Source organism: Acanthamoeba castellanii (assembly GCF_000313135.1).
Source record: "Acanthamoeba castellanii str. Neff unplaced genomic scaffold scf7180000084770, whole genome shotgun sequence".
Classification (NCBI taxonomy): domain Eukaryota; phylum Discosea; order Longamoebia; family Acanthamoebidae; genus Acanthamoeba; species Acanthamoeba castellanii.
The window spans coordinates 680016-699212 of record NW_004457532.1 but is presented as its reverse complement, the minus strand read 5'-3'; the positions used below and the strand labels follow the sequence as shown (position 1 = coordinate 699212).

At 58.2% G+C, this 19197-nt stretch overlaps 4 protein-coding genes and 1 pseudogene across 4 annotated transcripts; 3 read left to right on the top strand and 2 right to left on the bottom strand.

Moving 5' to 3' along the window:
- ACA1_266540 overlaps window positions 1-9263 on the top strand; it is a 12512-nt pseudogene extending 3249 nt beyond the window's left edge.
- A 161-nt stretch (window positions 9264-9424) lies between these two features.
- Window positions 9425-12779, top strand: ACA1_266530 (UBA/TSN domain containing protein; the record flags this gene model as incomplete). Its single annotated transcript, XM_004341455.1, has 13 exons — window positions 9425-9713; window positions 9788-9899; window positions 9995-10126; window positions 10230-10301; window positions 10370-10464; window positions 10565-10696; window positions 10797-10850; window positions 10948-11717; window positions 11806-11937; window positions 12052-12147; window positions 12223-12392; window positions 12473-12599; window positions 12678-12779. 13 exons carry the CDS (start codon window positions 9425-9427, stop codon window positions 12777-12779), a joined length of 2283 nt encoding a protein of 760 aa, XP_004341503.1.
- A 214-nt stretch (window positions 12780-12993) lies between these two features.
- ACA1_266520 (uncharacterized protein) lies at window positions 12994-13404 on the bottom strand (the record flags this gene model as incomplete). Its single annotated transcript, XM_004341454.1, has 1 exon — window positions 12994-13404. One exon carries the CDS (start codon window positions 13402-13404, stop codon window positions 12994-12996), a length of 411 nt encoding a protein of 136 aa, XP_004341502.1.
- Window positions 13405-13617: 213 nt separating this feature from the next.
- On the top strand, window positions 13618-17084 carry ACA1_266510 (RhoGEF domain containing protein; the record flags this gene model as incomplete). Its single annotated transcript, XM_004341453.1, is given in 13 exon segments — window positions 13618-14232; window positions 14247-14344; window positions 14464-14533; window positions 14676-14764; window positions 14840-14892; window positions 15002-15240; window positions 15380-15450; window positions 15568-15673; window positions 15780-15896; window positions 16105-16207; window positions 16325-16576; window positions 16739-16752; window positions 16911-17084. The coding sequence occupies 13 exon segments, from the start codon at window positions 13618-13620 to the stop codon at window positions 17082-17084; spliced, it is 2001 nt and encodes a 666-aa protein (XP_004341501.1).
- A 120-nt stretch (window positions 17085-17204) lies between these two features.
- ACA1_266500 (BTB/POZ domain containing protein) lies at window positions 17205-19059 on the bottom strand (the record flags this gene model as incomplete). Its single annotated transcript, XM_004341452.1, has 6 exons — window positions 17205-17330; window positions 17508-17591; window positions 17732-17908; window positions 18217-18352; window positions 18505-18614; window positions 18712-19059. The coding sequence occupies 6 exons, from the start codon at window positions 19057-19059 to the stop codon at window positions 17205-17207; spliced, it is 981 nt and encodes a 326-aa protein (XP_004341500.1).
- Window positions 19060-19197: the final 138 nt, after the last annotated feature.

Here is a 19197-nt window from a genome sequence, read left to right as displayed (position 1 = left end):
GGCCTCGGTTCCGAACCCCTCTTCTCTTTTAATCATCTTTATATTCATACATTCGTTGTTGCATTTTTTTGGCACTCACTCAACTTCATTGCAATGCAGAGCTGAGCAACAACAGGACGAAGGAGGAGAGCGCGCGACTCCTGGGCAGCCTCATCCGATCGTCGCACCACCTCATCAAGCCTTACGTCGGTCCCATACTGGACACCCTGCTCCTGGAGTTGTTGCACAGCAGCACGCGCAACCCCGCTGTACGCGCTCTCACTCTCACTCTCCTCTCATCTTAACGTCGCTCACGACAACACACCATGTGTTCGATCGAACAAATAACACACGAAACGCGCACCTGACAGGTTGGGTCTCACGTGTTCGCGACGATCGGTGAGCTGGCCCGCGTGGGTCGCGAAACCGTGGTGCCGCACCTGCACTACCTCATTCCGCTCATTCTCGACACCCTGAAGCAAGGCCCCATCGCGCGGCGGGAAGCCGCCATGCGCGCACTGGGCCAGCTCGCCTGCGCCACGGGTACCTGCACTTCTCCGGTCACACTCTGTGACTCTGCTGACTTGGTTACTTTTGTTCTGTGTGAGCAGGCTACGTGATCGAGCCATACCATCGGTACCCGGACCTGCTGGACCTGATCTTGAACGAGGTCAAAACCCAGCAGCTGCCCTCGATGCGCATGGAGGTGGTCAAGGTGCTCGGTATACTGGGCGCACTCGATCCCTACACCCACAAGCTGCAGCAGATCGGAATCCAGAGGGTACTGCTTCTTTATTGATTTACTTATTTATTTAGAATGATAGTATGCTTACCATTTTAATTGTGTTTCTATCTGCACAGAGGCAGGAATCGGGGTCCAAGCAGACGTTGGTGGCGTCGACGTACGACACCACTGTAGCCACCCATTCCGAGTCCATTGCGCCGCAAGCGCACCAGCTCGTCAAGAAGGTTCTGTCGCCCTGTAAGAGACAGTCGAGCGTGTGGTGTATGCTCATATAACTGTTTATTTCTCGTTCCAACTTATGCGCAGCTGCGGGCCACCACGGCCAAGAACCAGTTCTACGCCAAGATCTCGCAGTCGCCGATGGGAAGCGACAAGCTGATCTACAACCTGGCCAACGGCGACTGGGACCACTTCTACCTCGGCCGGGCGGTCAACTCGCTCCTGGCCATCCTCAAGTCGCCGCACTCGGAGCACGACATGGTGGCCAACACGCTGGTCAAGGAGCTGTACGACGTCGAGGGCGTGCGCCTCCTGCCCTATCTACCCGAGATACTTCCGCCCTTCCTCCAACTCCTGCACGCCCGCACGGTCTCCATGCGAGCACGAGTGGCCAACACCGCAGACGCCAAGACGGTGCGAGTTTTTTATTATTATTATTATTATTATTATTATTATTATTATGTTTTTATGTATTATTTTGTTAGTGTTGCATTGTTGTTATGTTATTATTAATTATTTATTGTTGACGTGTCCACAAACAGGAAAAACTGTTCCAGCACCTGAAGTTGCTCATCACCATCGCACGATCGGGCATCAAGGCCTACATCTACGACATCTTCGCGCTGGTGAAGGAGAACTGGCATACGCCGCTCTTCCGGCAGTCGATCCGCATTGTGAGGACGCTCGCCAAGATATTGGGTAAGTACATTGGCACAGACCCACATGCACAACACACATGGCCGCACACGCACACGATCAACAACACGACACACAATCAACGACACGTACACGTCACAGGACACCCGATACGCTCGTCATTTACGTCGCAACTGTGCTAATGACGAGGTACTCCTCGGTACGCATATAGGCGAGGAGTTCAGGGTGTTTGTGCCGGAGATCCTGCCTCTGCTCTTGACCAGTCTGCTCAACGATGCCCGAGGCACGGGCTCCATCTCGACCCAAGATCTACCGCGCAACTCAAGCCTCGCCAATCTCAAGGAGTCCAGCGTAGAGCTCATCCTGCGTACGTGGCGCTTGTCTATTCATTTATTGTGCGTGTCGTGTGTGTGTGTGCGCGTCGTGTGTGCGTGTGTGCGTGTTGTTGGATGTCCATTTATTCACTAAAATTGATTCAACGGTCAGCAATGAGCAAAGGCTCGGGGATGCAGCGGAAGACCAGCCTGGCGCCAATGTTCGACCACCGGGTGGTGTTCGTTTTGCGTGCGCTCGAGGTGTTCGGCTCTTGCCTCGCCGACTACCTGCACCTGCTCGTTCCCACGATAACTCGGCTCTTCGACGACGAACAGCTCGACGTCTCCTCCCCCATTCAGGTATGTAGTGCGCATTGAGCTTAACTGTAACTGTGCGATCAGTGCCGATTGCTGACTTTCGCTGTGTCGTCTTCATCGTCGTCGCTGTGTCTTTCATGCAAATGTCCAGGCGCGCGCCATGCAGACGCTGGGCCTGCTGTGCGCCAAGCTCAAGTTCTCCGAGTATGCGTCGCACATCATCCACCCGCTGGCGAAGCTGATCGATCGCGAGGGATCGGCCGCCGTACAGCTGCGGAAGGAGGCCATGGACACCCTGTGCGCCCTCATCCCCCAGCTCCAATCCGACTTCGCCGTGTTCATCCCCATGGTGCGACTACGCCCCTACCACCTCACAAGTGTATTTGAAGAATGTCAGCGGCAGCACAGCGACAACTTGACGCCCCTTTTCACTTGACTCCCCCCAAATTCCTTTTCAATCAACAGATCCGGAAGCTGATCGTCAAGCACCGCATCCAGCACGCCAGCTACGAGAACCTCATCGGCCGCCTTCTTAAGAACCAAGCGCTCACTGATGACCCGCAGCCGCAAGGTTCAGGTAGCACTCTCCCTGCTGTCGTTGTTGCGCTCGACTCGCATTTGACTCAATTTAACCATTCGTGCGCAGTGAAAGACGTTCCGTCGCTGTCACGACGGATGGCCCGCCGGGCTTCGCTCCGCGTTGGCCGCACATCGCCCTCACCGGACGGCGGAGCCTCTCCGACAGGTGCCAAACTCGCCGCCGCCGCTCTCTTCTGTTATTCGATTCGTTGTGTCGTTCGTTTTTGTGCTCACACCCACCGCTTTTGTTCTGCGCAGGGTCCTTCATCTCCGCGCCCTCGTCCCCGGGCGACGACGCCTCTCGGCAGTACAAACCCCCAGCGACCAACAAAGCCCTGAAAGAGGTACCGTAGCCTCTCATGTAATTGATTTTTATTAATTTATGGTATTTATATTTGATAAATTGATAATTTATATTATTTATTATTTAACACGCACTTATTCGCACCCAGGCGTGCCAAACGATGAACTGGATCACGAAGGAGGATTGGGAGGCATGGCTGAGTCGGCTGCGACTGTACCTGCTCGAGGAGAGCCACTCGCCTTCGCTCCGCGCCTGCTACGACGCCGCGGTCAAGGTCGACACCCTGGCCAAGGACCTCTTCAACGTCGCCTTCATCTGCTGGTGGAACGAGGTACGTCAATCTTCGTTTCTGCGTCTGCGCGTGCATGTGTGTGCGTGTGCGTGTGCGGTGGTGCATGTACGTGTGCGGTGGTGCGCAAACAAAGCTTACATTCACCGCTTGGGTCAAAAAAGCTCGATGGGCAGTTCCGCTATCACGTGGTGAGCAGCTTCACCAAGGTGATGACCTCCCAGCGCAGCCTGCCGCCGGAGATCCTGCAGATCCTGCTCAACCTGTGCGAATTCATGGAGCGACACGGCAAGCCGCTCAGCATATCCACCAGCGTCCTCGGAGGTAACACGCAACACACGACACACACACGACAGACACGACAGACACGACAGACACGACACACGACACACGACACACGACACACGACACACGACACACGACACACGACACACGACACACGACACACGACACACATGCACACATTGCGACTAACGTCATTTGCGTTTTGACCACTTCAGGTATTGCGGAGAAGTGTGAAGCCTGGGCCAAAGCGCTGCACTACAAGGAGATCGAGTTCCGCACGCAACCGGGGGAGACGTGCGAGGCGCTGATCAGCATCAATCACAAGCTCGACCTGCCCGAGGCGGCCGCCGGCGTGCTCCACTACGCGCAGGAGGTGTACCACATCGAGCAGGAGTCCTGGTACGAAAAGCTCCAGCGATGGGAGACCGCGCTCGCCAAGTACGAAGCGAAACAGGTACGCTACGCTGCTCACCCGACAGCATTCATCACTCGCGCACACACCATTTAACGCGGAATTCGGGGAATGTTTAGATCGAAGAACCGGCCAACACGGACTACACGATGGGCCGCATGCGGTGCCTCAACGCGATGGCCGAGTGGAAGCGCCTGGCCGAGCTCTCGGAGGAGCTGTGGAAGATGCCCAGCGTGGGTACGCTACAACAACAACAACAACACCAGCAACAGAACAGCAACAAAACAACACCAAATGTCCGAATGTGAATACTTGTGCTTGTGTTTAATGCACAGATACGTCGGCCAAGAAGAAGATGGCCGCGGTGGCGGCGTGTGCGGCGTGGAACATGGCCAAGTGGAGCGACATGAAGACCTACGTCGAATTCCTCCCGGAGGACACCGTCAACGGTAGCTTCTATCGTGCGGTGCTCGAGATCCACCGGAACAACTTCGACGCCAGCCAGGCGTTCATCGACCGAACGCGCGAGCTGCTCGACCCGGAGCTGCGTGCGCAGGCTGGCGAAAGCTACACGCGCGCCTACAAAGCCGTACGGCCGTGCCTCGCCACACACTTTTTCGTGTGTCGTACCAACGCACGCGCACATGCAGGTGGTACGCGCGCAGCTTCTGTCCGAGATGGAGGAGCTCATCGACTACAAGAAGATGCAAGCGGACGGCGTCAAGGACAACCTGCTTCCCCTGCGCAACACCTGGACCAAGAGGCTCAAGGGAATGCAGAAGAATATCGAGGTAATGTGTCGTGCGCGTGTGGTGCGCGTGTGTCGCGTGTGCGCGTGCGGCGAGTTTGTGTCTTCTGCACCGAGCGCACGCAAGACTAACTGGCAACGACCGACTGCTGCAGGTGTGGCAAGAATCGCTGTTGGTTCGCTCGATGGCTATCAACCCCGAGGAGGACGCCCACAACTGGCTCAAGTTTGCATCCCTCTGCCGAAAGTCGGGTCGCCCGCAGCTGGCCCACAACACTCTCATCGCTCTCGGCGGCGCTGAGCCCTCGCCTCCCGGCGAGACATCGCGTACACCTGCCACAGACATCAATCCAATTGCTTACCGCTGCATTGGATTCGCGCTCACCGCACGCACGCACGCACACACACACACACGCAAACAGTGCAAGACAACAAAGCCATGATCAGGTTCGCCTGGCTCAAGCACTGCTGGCACACAACGAAAGGTACACGACCCTCTGGTCGACTCATGGTCCGCCCCAGTTTTGATGTGCAGCATTAACGAGGCTCGTACGTCGTGTGCTTGCGCAGTGGACGAGAATTCGGAGAGGGAGCAACTGTTCCAACGGCTGCGCGATTTGTGCCGAACAGTCAACAAGAAGACGAGCTCCACCAAAAAGCTGCTGGCCCAGTGCTACCTCACTCTCGCCAACTGGGAGCGCGACCTCAACGAAGGGCTTACTGAGGTACCACCACAATACGAATAATATTAAACATAATCATTAGTGGAAACCACATTTAAACTGGCGGCCGCCACACAGCCCACCATCAATTCCATCCTACGCGCCTATGAAGAGGCGACCCAGTACGACGGGCAGTGGTACAAGGCCTGCCACTCCTGGGCCATGTTCAACTTTGAGGTTTTTACCCCACTTTTTTGGTGTTTATTCTAATATTCATGATTATTGCGATTATTAGGATTATTATGACCGCTAACTGGTCACGGCAACAACAGGTGATCTCGCATTGGGAGAAGCAGGACAAGAACAGAACGGAGGCGAAGGATATCAGGGGCAAGCTGCCCGACCGCAAGCAGCACAACCCCAAACACACTCCACGCCTGCTCACCTCCGCTGTCAGGGGCTTCTTCCGCTCAATCGGCCTCGCTCCACAGGGCAAGAGTCTCCAGGTACTGCGTGTGCGGTCGTGTTTGCGTGTGGTGTGCGTGCATGCATGCGTGTTTGCGTCTGTGCGTGTGCGTGTGCGTGTCTAACACGTACGATCACAGGACACGCTGCGTCTGTTGACGCTGTGGTTCGAGTACGGCCACATGAAGGTCGTGGAGGAGACCCTGATCGAGGGCTTCACCACCGTGTCTATCGACACATGGCTCCAAGTGATCCCGCAGCTCATCGCCCGGATCCACTCGTCGGTCGCCTCAGTGGCGCGCCTGACGCACGACCTCCTGACCAACGTGGGCCGCGCCCACCCGCAGGCCCTGGTGTATCCGCTCTCGGTGGCCTCCAAGTCCGACGCTCCGGCTCGGGTCACCGCCGCCAACTACATCCTCGACAAGATGCGGGAACACAGCGACAGCCTGGTACCCACTCCTTACCTTCATGTCGTGCGTGCGTGCGTGCGTGCGTGCGTGCGTGCGTGCGTGCGTGCGTGCGTGCGTGCGTTACTTGACGAGACGTGTTGCTGGGTTGACAGGTGGAAGCTGCCCTGCTGGTCTCGCACGAACTGATCCGAGTGGCGATTCCCTGGCAAGAGCTGTGGAAGGAGGGCATCGAAGAGGCCTGGCAGCTCTACTCCACCGAAAAGAACGTGGAGGGCATGATCCTCAAGCTCCACTCCCTCAACCAACTGATCACAGTGGTACGCCTTATTTTTCTATTCTGTTTTTTCTTTTTAATTCTATTATTTTTATGATATTAACTAGTTCACGCGGCCACAATCAAACAGGGCGCCCAGACGCCCCGCGAGACTACGTTCATGCACATGTACGGGCGGGACCTGGCCGAGGCTTTTGAGTGGCTGCAGCGCTACCAGAAGACCAAGGACACCACCGACCTCCACCAGGCGTGGGAGTACTACTTCCTGGTACGTACCAGCACCGCCCACATTCAAACCATGCAGCTTTATAACTTAACCATTCATTTCTCGCTCTCTCTCTCTCTCTCTTGCTTGACTCGGCACCAGGTGTTCCGAAACCTGTCCACCAGGCTGCCCAACATCAAGACGATCGAGATGCAGCACGTCTCGCCCAAGCTCATGGCCGTTCGCGACCTGGGACTGATCGTGCCAGGTATCCCCCCCCCGCCCCAGGCCAATGGCGATTCAATAGCTTTGAACCATTTTCAAACACGCGCGTCGTCTGTGTAAAACATGACCGTCTGCAGGCACCTACGAGGGACGCACGCAGGACGACGACATCGTCAAGATCAGCCATTTCTTGCCGACGCTGACCGTGCTCGCGTCCAAGCAGCGGCCCTGCAAGCTCACGATCATGGGCTCCGACGGGAAGGAATACCCGTTCCTCCTCAAAGGTACGCACGCCGGCTTCGAGACAACCCCTTGCTCACGCACGCATTCACGCACCACCGCACGCGCACGCGCACGCACGCACGGCCGCACGCTAACACGCACCCACCACCGCTCAGGTCATGAGGACCTGCGACAGGACGAGCGCGTGATGCAGCTCTTTGAGCTGGTCAACACGCTCCTCGCTACCGACAGGGAGACGACCAACAGGCAAATGGCCATCCAGCGCTACGCCATCATTCCCCTGTCGCCCCACTCGGGCCTCATCGGCTGGGTACTCCCTTCCTTCTCCCTTCTTGTCTTTGTGGACTTCCAGCAATTCCAAGCAATTCTCACGCACGTGCGCAATCGGTCACAGGTCCCGCACCACGACACGCTGCACGAACTGATCGCCAACCACCGCAAGGCCAAGGAGGTGCCCATCACCAAGGAGCACGTGTACGCAGACCACTTTTATCATATAGATATATATATGATATATATTCTTTCTATATATATTGCTTGCGGGCGTGAGGCTCACAGACGGCTCACTGTGTGCGGTGTGTCCCCGCTTGACAGGTGCATGCTGCGGCTGGTGTGCGGGTCGGGCGTGAAGCCCAACGGCGAGCCGATGACGTTCAACGACTATGTGGCCAACTTTGAGAAGCTCACCACCATCCAGAAGGCCGAGATCTTCGAGTCAGGCATTGCCGAGACCGAAGGCGACGACCTCGACCAGGTCCTCTGGCTCAAGAGCCCCAACTCCGAGGTTAATGACACGACACGACACGACACGCACGACACACGACACGCAATACGACCAACAACACGACACGCACCCAATTTGATACTGAGTGGACCGTAGGTATGGCTTGACCGGCGCACGAACTACACGCGGTCGCTGGCGGTCATGTCCATGGTGGGCTACATCCTGGGCCTCGGCGACCGCCACCCCTCCAACATCATGCTCGACCGCAACACCGGCAAGATCACCCACATCGACTTTGGCGACTGCTTCGAGGTGCGTGCGCCGCTCGCCAAGAAAACAAAGAAGAGTACTGACACACACACACACACACACACACACACGACACCACAGGTGGCGATGATGCGCGACAAGCACAAGGAGAAGATTCCCTTCCGGCTCACCCGAATGCTGATTAGGGCCATGGAGGTGACCGGCATAGAGGGCAACTTCCGCTGCACCGCCGAGAACGTCATGCGCGTGCTCAGGTACGAGGACTGCTACATTCGCCACAGGCCCGTACGCTCACGGCTGTATGTTGTGCGTGTCATGTATGTGTGTGTCGCATCGTGCCGTGCGTGTCGTGCGCGTTGTCAACGTTGCTCGGCACAGGGAGAACAAGGACAGTGTGATCGCTGTGCTCGAGGCCTTTGTGCACGACCCGTTGATCAACTGGCGGCTACTGCAGCAGAAGGTGCCTTCGGGCCAGGAGGCTCCGACGGACTCGAGCCTCGACGACAACGGCCGCGTCGATCTCAACGACCACCCGGCCGTCGAGGCCGCCAAGATCGAAGTCGTGAGCGGCTCCGTGTTCGGTTCGAAGCTGGAGCGGCGCGTCTCGCGTACGCCTCTCCTCCACCTGCCGTGTGATCTGCACTTTCACATCGGCTGATCTGTGTTCTGTCTGCCACGACACACACATACACGCGACACACGACACACACTACAGCGGGCGGAGGCGAGGCGGTGCAGCAGGACGGGATGTTGAACGAGAAGGCGCTGGAGGTGGTGGACCGCATCGCGTCCAAGCTGCGCGGCAAGGACTTTGAGACCAAGCAGCTCCGGGCGGCGCTCTCCGTCCGCGACCAGGTGTCCAAGCTCATCGACCAGGCCACCTCCACCGAGAACCTGAGCCAGTGCTACCACGGCTGGTGCCCCTTCTGGTGATGGGCGTTGTGTAGTATTTTTGTGTTGTTGGGTACAGGCCCAAAGCATTCCGTTCAATTCTATTGCAATTGAGCACGTCGACGGTTGGAGGTAGGAGGCGAGGGCTGGAGAAGGCGAGGGAGAACTCTTTCATCTCTGATCTTCGGAGAGAAACGCAAAAGATGGATGTGTTTGAACAATCCAAGTGGGCATCGGTGAAGGAATTCAAGAAATCGTTGAAGTCGGTGGGCAAGGATGGACTCAAGAAGACCAACGAGAAGGGCCAGACGCTCCTACACACCGCGGCCGAGGGGGGCAATCACGAGGCCCTCAAGCTACTTCTCACCAGTAAGTACAAGCTGGCTCATTTGGTGAACACAAAGGATGGATTTGGCGGCTGGACCCCCCTGCACTATGCCGCCGATGGTGGCCATCTCGAGTGCCTCGATCTCCTCATCAGCCACGGCGCAGGTATTTCATTTTTGCATCTTCTTTTCTTCCATTCCATCTTGGGTGATAACAGACATCTCTCTGCGTCAATCAAGACGTGACCGCCGCGTCGAGAGATGGCGACGTGCCGCTGCACTACCTCGTGCGGGCCAAGGCGCGCCAGGCCGACAACGTCCACTACTACAAGCTGCTCAAGACTGTCCTCAAGTATGTTGTCGTCGTTGCGCGCGTTCTCCTCGCGACTGCACGCTGACACACTCGCGCGCCTTCTCCCTCTTCTTCTTCTTCTTCTACGTGCGCAGTTCTCGAGGGCTCGATGTGAACGTGCAGAACATGAACGGAGAGGCCGCGCTGCACCTTTCCGCCATGGGCGGTCACGACGAGGTGGCCAACCTGCTCCTCAACCACGGCGCCGAGATCAACGTCAAGTCCAGGTCCGATCCCTCTCTCTTTCTCTCTCGCTATGCGTGGGCGCAAACCTAACGTTAGTTGTATGATGGCCACACGGTGATTGTGTTACGACGTCGTTCGCAACAGGGTCGGCGAGACGCCGCTGCACTATGCCACGCGCTACGGTCACACCGACGTCGTGAAGACGCTGCTCGAAAGGTGAGGCTTGGCGGCCTCCACGTTCAATTCCCACTCAATTGCCGCGGCTCACATGTCTACGTTTACAGGAATGCGGACCCCACGCTGGTCGGTCCGGAGGGCACGCCGCTGAACATTGCCGTGGCCTATCACAAGGAGGCGGTTGCCGAACTCTTGTCGGGGGGTACGCGAATCCACGTGACCTCTCTTGCGACCATGGACGACGACGCTGGTCGACTAACAAAAGAAGGTTCGCTTCGTCGCACACCAAACCAACCGAGCAGCGCTGGCAAAGACCGGAAGGAAGAACTCCGCGCCGGTACTGCACGCTCAGTCCGGCCTCGGCCTCGAAGAACGACACACGGCTGTGCTGCCGGCCGTGACCAGCTTTGGCACACACTCTGCGCCCATGCCAGGTATACCACTCTATGATGAGCTCTACCACCCACCAGCCCTGCAACGCGCCGCGTGGCCTCATTCGCAACTTCTCCCCCAATCCTCTTCTCTTTCACGCAGCCGTGTCCTATTCGCCCAAGTCGCTCCCGCCAGTCCCCCGATCGACCTCCTTCGGTACACTTCCTCGGTCTTGCGGTTGGGTCACGCCAGAGCCCAAGGGGGGAGGGGGTTGACCGTGTTCTCTTTCTTCTGTCGCCGTACAACTGCGCAGACGTACGGGGCCAGAACGGGCACCACACCGACCAGGCCTGGCCGGTGACGATGGACGGCGGGTTGCCGGCCGGCCACAGCCTCCTCCAGTTCTGCCGGGTTGCCGTCTGCCCAAGCCGCGGGGCTGCCGCCTCGCGGCCGCCCAACGCGCCTGTGCCGTCGCCCGCCGCGCTCTCCGCCTTTCTAGCCCAGGTCGACTCGGCGCTGGCCACCCGGAGCCAGCGGGGCAGTCTCGGCTACGAATTCACCTACGAGCGCGACATACTCACCCACATCGAGAAGGAGCGCGAGGCCTTCCGTCTCACCGACGAGCTGCGCAAGGACTACGAAGAGCGGCGGAGGGCCGGCACCGGCGGCGTGGCCTCGGCCGGTTCGCCCTTTGGCGGCGCGTCGCCGGGCGTGCACGCGGGCGGTTCACCCTTTGGCGGCGCACCGACGGGCATGACTCACTCGCCCTACACCCCGCCGCCGACGCACACCGGCATGCCGGCGTCGCCCTATGCGGGACCCGGACCCTCGTTCCAGCCGCAGATACCGATGCACCAGCCCCTGCCGCTGCCCCAGCCCCAGCCGTTCCTGCCTGCGGGGCCCCACAACGGTGGTCCGTACATGGTGCCGCCGCACTCCGCTCCTTCGCCGCATCTGCACGGCGGCGGCGGTCTACAGCCAGCCACCGAGTCACTGGCCACCTTCACCAACAAACACAGCCACCCGCTGCACATGGCCAGGCAAAAATCGGGCAGCACGGGCGACATCCAACGAACGAGCGCTGTACGTTGGATCCGCTCCTTCGCTTCCTGCATGATCCAACCGCATTGACATTTCGTCGCCGCACACGCACACGCGCCACTGCATACAGGAGAATGCCAGAAGTCCGCGAGGCGGGGTGCCGGTGTTGCCTCGGTCGGAAAGCACCGGCGGCCACCGATCTCGATCGAGCTCGGGCTCCAGCGTCCCCAGGAAGCACACTGCGCCCCTCAATCCCGTGCAGGTAAGTGGCCAGCCCCTTCACCCCACACACCAGCCTTTTCCCCACACCAAGCGCCTCGCCGGCGAATGTCGCAGTGCGTGCTGACGTCGCGCCTTTGCTCCTCCTTCCTTCCAGGAAAAGCTGTACCTGAAGGTCATCAGCGAGCACGAGACGCTCAACACGGAGCACGTGCACATCGCCGCCAGGCACTGCGCCAACGACCCCAAGTCGGTACGGCTCTCCCCCGCGCGTCTCTGCGCTGATGCGATGATGCGCCTTTGGTCGCGTAAGTCGAGTGACCTAAAGTTGCTCAACCTCATCTCGGCCAACAATACACAGGTGATCGCGTACGTGAAGGCCTACGAGCGGCTCAAGCACATAGGCTACAGCCAAGCGCACGTCGTCGAGGCGCTCAAGGCCTACGGTGGCGGCGCCGCTGGGCTCTCGCCGCAGGAGGAGGACCAACAGCACCAGCGGTACGAAGTAACACGTGTGGGGTCGCACGACACACACGACACACAACACACGACACACACTTACGCGGCACTGTTGGCAGGATGCTGGCCTTCTTGAAGCTGCTCGTCAACAAGGGCTTCTCGCCCGCGGCGCAGGTGCAGAACACCCTCTCGCTCTTTGACTACGACGTGGACAAGGCCGAGAAGTTCCTTTCCTCCTACAAGACGGTACCACTCTTCTTCCTCGTCGTCGTCGTCGTCGTCTTCTTCTCTCTTCGGCTGATCGCGTTTGTTCGTTCGTCGCAGGTGTCGCAGCTGGGCTTCTCCGACGTGCAAGTGCGGGAGGCGCTGCTGATGAGCGATTCGGACAGCGAGCTGGCCATCCGCTACCTCCTTGAAGGCAAGTAGTGCGACGTAGCCACGAGAAGTCAACTCTGTTGTTATTTATTTGTTGCCATTTATTACTCTGTTGTAATTATTACTTTATTTATAATAAGAGATCGTTGGGTGCGCACGAATAGCGAGTTTAATTAACCAAATTGAATGAATTACAGAATAAAACAAAGAAATGAGACGAGGGCGTGTAGGGAAGATGAGGTGAATTGGCCGAAAAAAGTATAAATTAGTCGCGAGGGGGCGGGGCAGGGACGTCGTCGCCACCGGCTCGGGGCGAGGCCATCGCAGCGCCGGCGGCCTCCTTCTTCTTGCGCTCGTCGGCGATCTGGTTCTTGAGGCTGGCCTGCTGTTCATCGTGCTTCTCCTTCAGCTTGCGCTGCTGATCCTCATGCTTGACCTTCAGCTTTTCCTTCTCCTGCCCGTGCTTGAGATTGAGCTTGGCCAGCTGCTCGTCGTGCTTGATCTTCTGTTCGGAGATCTCCTTCTTGTGTTTCGTGATGGCCTCGCTCTGCTCCTTCTTCTGCTTGCCCTCGAGGCTCTTCAGCTTCTTCCCGTGCTCGCTCTTCAGCTTCTCCAGCTGCTTCTCCTCCTTCTCCCTCAGCTTCTTCTCCTTCGCCTCCTCCTTTGCGTTCGACATGTCTGCTTCTTCTTCTTCTGTGTTAGCTCTTCAATTCAATTCAAAATGGACAAGCTCGATCGTTGTTGATTGACTCCCACAGCAGTTCGCTCATTTTTTTTTCAAACTGTCCCAGCCAACCAAAATCATTAAAATCAATTTTAATATTACCAGCGTTGCGAGGGAACACGCACAAGAAGACAAACACAAGAAGCACGAGAACTAAACTAAAAGATGTTTGCGTCGAGGTCGGGCGAGGCGAAGGTGCCGCCAAGGCCCACCCTGCCCAAACGGTCGCCGAAACGAGCTGAAGATGAAGCTAAGGTGAAGGTGAGGTTTGGTGAGAAGGAGAACCGCCCCGACTCGTCAGAAGATGGAGATGAAGATGAAGATGAAGATGGAGGTTCGGTAATCATGTTCGCGAAGATGGGACAAGGGGCGCGTTCCATGCTCGGCTCCTTCTCCACTCCCTCTGCCTCTCCCAACCGCGAACGAGAAGACGACAGAGATGATCATGAAAAATGTGAAAAAGATGAAGGTGACGCGGGCATGGTCGGGGTGGACCTGCGGGTCATGAAGACCTACATGCGCGACCTGACCATGCGCCTGAGCGCCGACGCGGGAGGCAGTGAAGGTCGCGGAGGCGGCGGCGCCAAGGCGAAGGCCAAGGGCGGTGGAACGATCCGGCTCTACCACGCGATGAACAAAGGGCACCAGCGCCTGGCGATCCAGAAGAAGAACGAAAGCGACACGGAAACGAAGAAAGAGCGAAAACGAAAACGAAGAGGAGGCGGAGGAAGAAGAGCGAAGGAGCGGAGAACGAGGACGAGAACGAGAACGAGAGTGACGGTTGGGCGGCGAAGAGGCGGCAGCTGGGCGAGGCGAAGAAGGGTGACCCGGTGTTCGTGTGGAAGACGCTCACGCCGCGCCAGCACAACCCATCGGCCCTCTCTTCCGACGAGTAAGTGTCGTGATGCGTGTGTGCGTGTGCGGCGGTGCGCGTATGCGTGCGTGCGTGTGCGTGTGCATGACACGCACTCGTTTTAAACGATCGTTGTGCGTCTGTGATCATGCGCTCAGTTCTAAGGTGGTGCGAAAGAAGAAGGGTGAGCTGCTGCGCAAGGAGTTCATCGACACCGAGGCCAGCTACGTACAAAACCTCGACACCATCATCAAGGCACCTACCACCGCCCTCAAGGCCCTCTTCTCTCACCTGACACTAATCATCATCATCAATCGTCGTCGTCGTCGTCATCATCATCAATCGTCATCATCATCGTCATCATCGTCAGGTGTTCCTCAATCCGTTGAAGGACCTGGCGGCCCAGGGCGAGCACCGGGCCATCATCTCGGCGGCCCACGCCGATCTCATCTTCGGGCGGTGCCGCACCACCCGCTCCCCATTTTTGCTCCCTCATCTCGTTCGATTGTCACACTCACTCTTGCCTCAATCCAGAGTGGTGCCCCTGCACCTCATGCACCGAGAACTGCTCGAGGAATTCAAGAAAGGTCTGTGTGCGGTGGTGTGTGCGGTGGTGTGTGCGGTAGTGTGTGCGGTTAGTAGTGTGTGCGGTGGTGGTGTAATGACTGGTTTGTGGTGATGGGTTGAGTGCTGCAGCGGAGAGCAGCAAGGCGTCGTTCGTCGATGCGTTCTTCTTCTTCGTGCCCTACCTCAAGCTGCACACGCAATACGTGAACAAGCACCCGAGCGCGATCGATCTGCTCCTGAAGCTGACCCGCGCCAACGCCCGCTTCCGCCGCTTTCTGGACGAGTGCCTCGGCAAGACGGGCATGGACGCCGAGTCCTTCCTCATCCTCCCCATCCAGCGCCTGCCCCGCTACGAACTACTCCTCACCGTACCCTCACCCTGCCCCATGCATATGATCGTGTGTCGTGCGTGTCGCGTCGCGTGTTGAACGCGCGTGTGCGCGTGTCATGTGAGTGTCGTGTGCGTGTCGTGCCACACATCGTCTGATGATGGTTGGCATCGGGTAGGACATGGTGAAGCAGACGGTTCACAGCCCGCCCGAGCACCACAAACTACAGACCCTGCTGGCCCAGATCAAGTAAGTGTTCCCCCTTCTTTATTTATATGCTCTTTATTTATCATTTTAAATGTTATTTTCTTTGTTTTTGTTATTATTTGTTATTATTATTTCTTCTTATTGACCACGACGTGCAAGGGAGATCAACCGGACGGTGGAGGAGAGTCGCAAGCGAGAGGAGAACATGGAAAAGATGTTCCGCGTCCACAAGAGTCTCGTGTTCCCCTCACGCGAAGCCCAAATCGTACACGCACATTGCACCACCGCACACGCACACGCGGCACCGCACACGCACACGCGGCACCGCACACGCACACACGCAGACTCACAAACTGAAACATTATGCGCAGAATTTGTTTGATCGGGTGTCGCGAAGCTATGAGCGCGAGGGCCCGCTGCAGGTGTGCACCAACATCGCCACGCGACGCTTCGAATCCCGCTACTTCTTCCTCTTCGATGACATCATGGTACCTACGCACACGCACACGCACACGCACACACGCACACGCACACGCACACGCACACGCACACGCATCTTGTGTCAGCAACACGCACCACCGCACACGCGCAACCGCACACGCAAACGCATCACCGCACACGCACGCACACGCATCACCGCACACGCACATGCATCACCACATACCGGAATTCACGGGTCCCGTCACGCAATGACAGTTGTGTACGAGGAAGAGGTCGGGCGAGAGCTACAAGTTCGAGTACATGTTTGAGCTAAGGCACATCGTGCCCCGAGCCGAGGGCAACGACATCTCCGCCTTCGGTTCTCGACTCACCCCCCCAATTCAGCCCACACACGCACCTCTATCAACAAATTGCTGACGTCACGTGCGTGTCGTGTCGTGTCTTGTGTGTCGTGTCGTGCTGTGTGGCGGTGAAGGTGGAGACGGTGTGTTTGGGCTGGTGGACCAGCAGGGCCGATTGGAGTCGGAATTGGACGACGACGCCGACGAGGACGACTACCAGGTGTGCGTTGAGGGTGGCGACGACCACCTCGGTCGAGCGCGCGCGCTGAGCTCGGACGGCATCGGCGGCGCTGCGGCGGAGGGGCCACCGCAGGCCCTCTACCTCAAGGCCGCCTCCCTGCACGACAAGGTAGAATGGATCGAAATTCTGCAGCAGCTCTGCTCCCGTACGTTCTTCTGCCTGGCATCGGCCGCGCTCCACATCTAATTGACCGCACACGCACGCACCGCGCGCGCCGCACACGCATGCACCGCACACTCATGCACCGCACACGCATGCACCGCACACACTGTGCAGGTTCGTGGACGCGTGTGAACTTTGTGCGCAGCAGGCGAGCAGAGAGTGTGCCTATTCTCCCCGCTACCCGCGCCAGCCCGACGCGAAGCAAAACCGAGGCATGCCTCTCCTCTCACACTCTCTTCGACCGATCAATCGCACACGTGTGCGCCTGCTGACGTGTGCGTGTGCGGTGCCGATGACACACACACCCCGATGAACAGGAACGGCTGCCATCATCAACGACGATCGAGGAAACGGTGGCGGTGCCGCCGCGTCCATCGGTGTACCGCCGGGTCGAACAGAAGGTGGCGCGCCTCCGACGGAAGAGCGGCGAAGTCGCCCTCCACATGCTGAGCCGCGGCGACAAATCAGCCGAGCTCGCCGACATGTACTAATTTCATTTCTTTGGCGAATTGTAACACAACACCACACAACACCGCACGACACGATACGACACGACACGACACATGGCACGACACACGGCGTGGAAAGATTTATGTGACTAGGGCGAGATCTCAGGAGTAGGCGAGGTGGGCGTCGTGCAGGTCGCGGTTGATTTCCTCGATGTTGCCCTCGTAGAGCGCCCCGTAGAGCTCCAGGCCCGACAGCACCAGAAAGTTGTGGTTCGACGAATTGTGTCCCTGTTGTTGGCATGCCGCATCATCAGGCGTCGTGTGTTGCGTGTGCCATTTCAAGTGTCGTGTGTGTGTGTGTGTGTGTGTGTATGTGTGTGTGTGCGCGCGCGTGTGTGTGGTGCGTGCGGTGCGTGCGTCATAACATATGTAGATATATCGTGTGCGTGTGCGTGTCTCCAGTACCGTTTGAAGGATGCGGAACAAGCGGTACGCTTTTGTTTGCCCTTCGATCGGCCACGTATGCGTGGCGAACAGGTCGTTGAGAGACTACAGAACAAAGGCACATGTCCGACGCGTGAGCACCTCATGAAACATACGACACGAACGACACGCACACGACACGCACACGACACGCACACGACACACACGACACACATGGCACACATGGCACGACACGATCAAAGCACCTCGTCGTTGACGTGGCGGCGAAGCAGCGACCAGCCGGTGCCGTCCACTGAGCCCTGAAAGTCCCACGTGCGCAGGCTGTCGGCTTTGAAGGTGCCGCCGTGGCGCACCGTGTAGAAGGTGGGCACCACCGCCCGGTTCGGCCCCAGGTCCAATTGCACCCACGACGCCGGCACGTCCTGCGCATTCGATAATGCGTTCACCATCCTTAGCACGTCTGCGTGTTGCATGCGGTCCATATGTGTGCGGTGTGTGCGGTCGGTGTGTGCGGTCGGTGTGTGCGGTGGTGCGTGCCTTGGTCCAAAATTCGGAGGGGTCTTGGAAGAACAGGCTCGTGGGGTCTCCTTTCTCAATCGACGATATCGCCACCTGACCACCGAAGAATGTAAGCTTTCGCGTATGACAAACCGATGAACGAAGAACGAAGAACGAAGAACGAAAAGCGAAAGCGGAGCAGTGATTTGTGGGGGGGAATGACTGCGGGCACCTTGATTCGGCCGCAGAGCCCCGGGTTCTGCCAGCTGTCCGTGCCAGAGTTGGTCCCGATCCACCAGAAGATGTCGTTGTTCTCAACGCCACTCTGGTACTCGAACTCAATTCCGTACGACACACGCTCTTGCAGCCTACGCACCACACGCACACGCACATGCACAATCGCACACGCACACGCACACGCACAATCGCACACGCACACAACGCGCGATGAGTCGACGACGGGCAAACGGGAGCCGTGTGAGTGAGTGAGAGGGGGAGGGAGGGGAGGGCAACGACAGACCTCGGGTTGTCTTCGTGGAGGGGCTTGAGGTCGGGGTACTTCTGGTCGCGCAGGATCGCCATCAGGGCCTCCACCAGCAGATGCCGCGGCACCAACGCGTTCCGCGCCGCCTGCCCCAACCCCATGTCAGGCGTGTGTCGTGCGTGCGTGTGTCGTGCCGTGCGTCGTGTCGTGTGTGCCGTGCGTGTCGTGCGGTGGGCGGGTTACCTCTTCGAGTTGTTCGTAGGAGAGCCATCGGAAGCGGACGGCCTCCATGAGCTCGTTGATCTGCTCCTCGGTCAGGTCGTCGCGGTGGGCCTCGACGTAGGTGCAGACAGTGTTGAACAGGTGCTGCTCGCTCTTGACGGCGAGGTAGCGGTGGTGCAGGAGCAGCATGAAGATGTCCACCGGGAGGAAGGTGTAGTCGGCCTTGCCCAGCGACGCGTGCGAGAAGTTGCGGGCGGTGATGAGCAGGCACTTGAGGACGACCTCCTCGCTGTTGAAGTCGATGGCGCGCTTGAGACGGGCCAGCGCGTTGTCGCGCGACAGCGTCTGGTTGACAAAGTCGCTGCACATCTGCTGCAGCTCCTACTCTCACCACACCACACCACCCACACCACAACACACCGAGGCTTAATGCCTCATGCACAGTGGGGCCACGTGCACTTCGCAGCCGTAGTTGGGTGTCATTGCGCGACAGCCAAGAACCCCTCC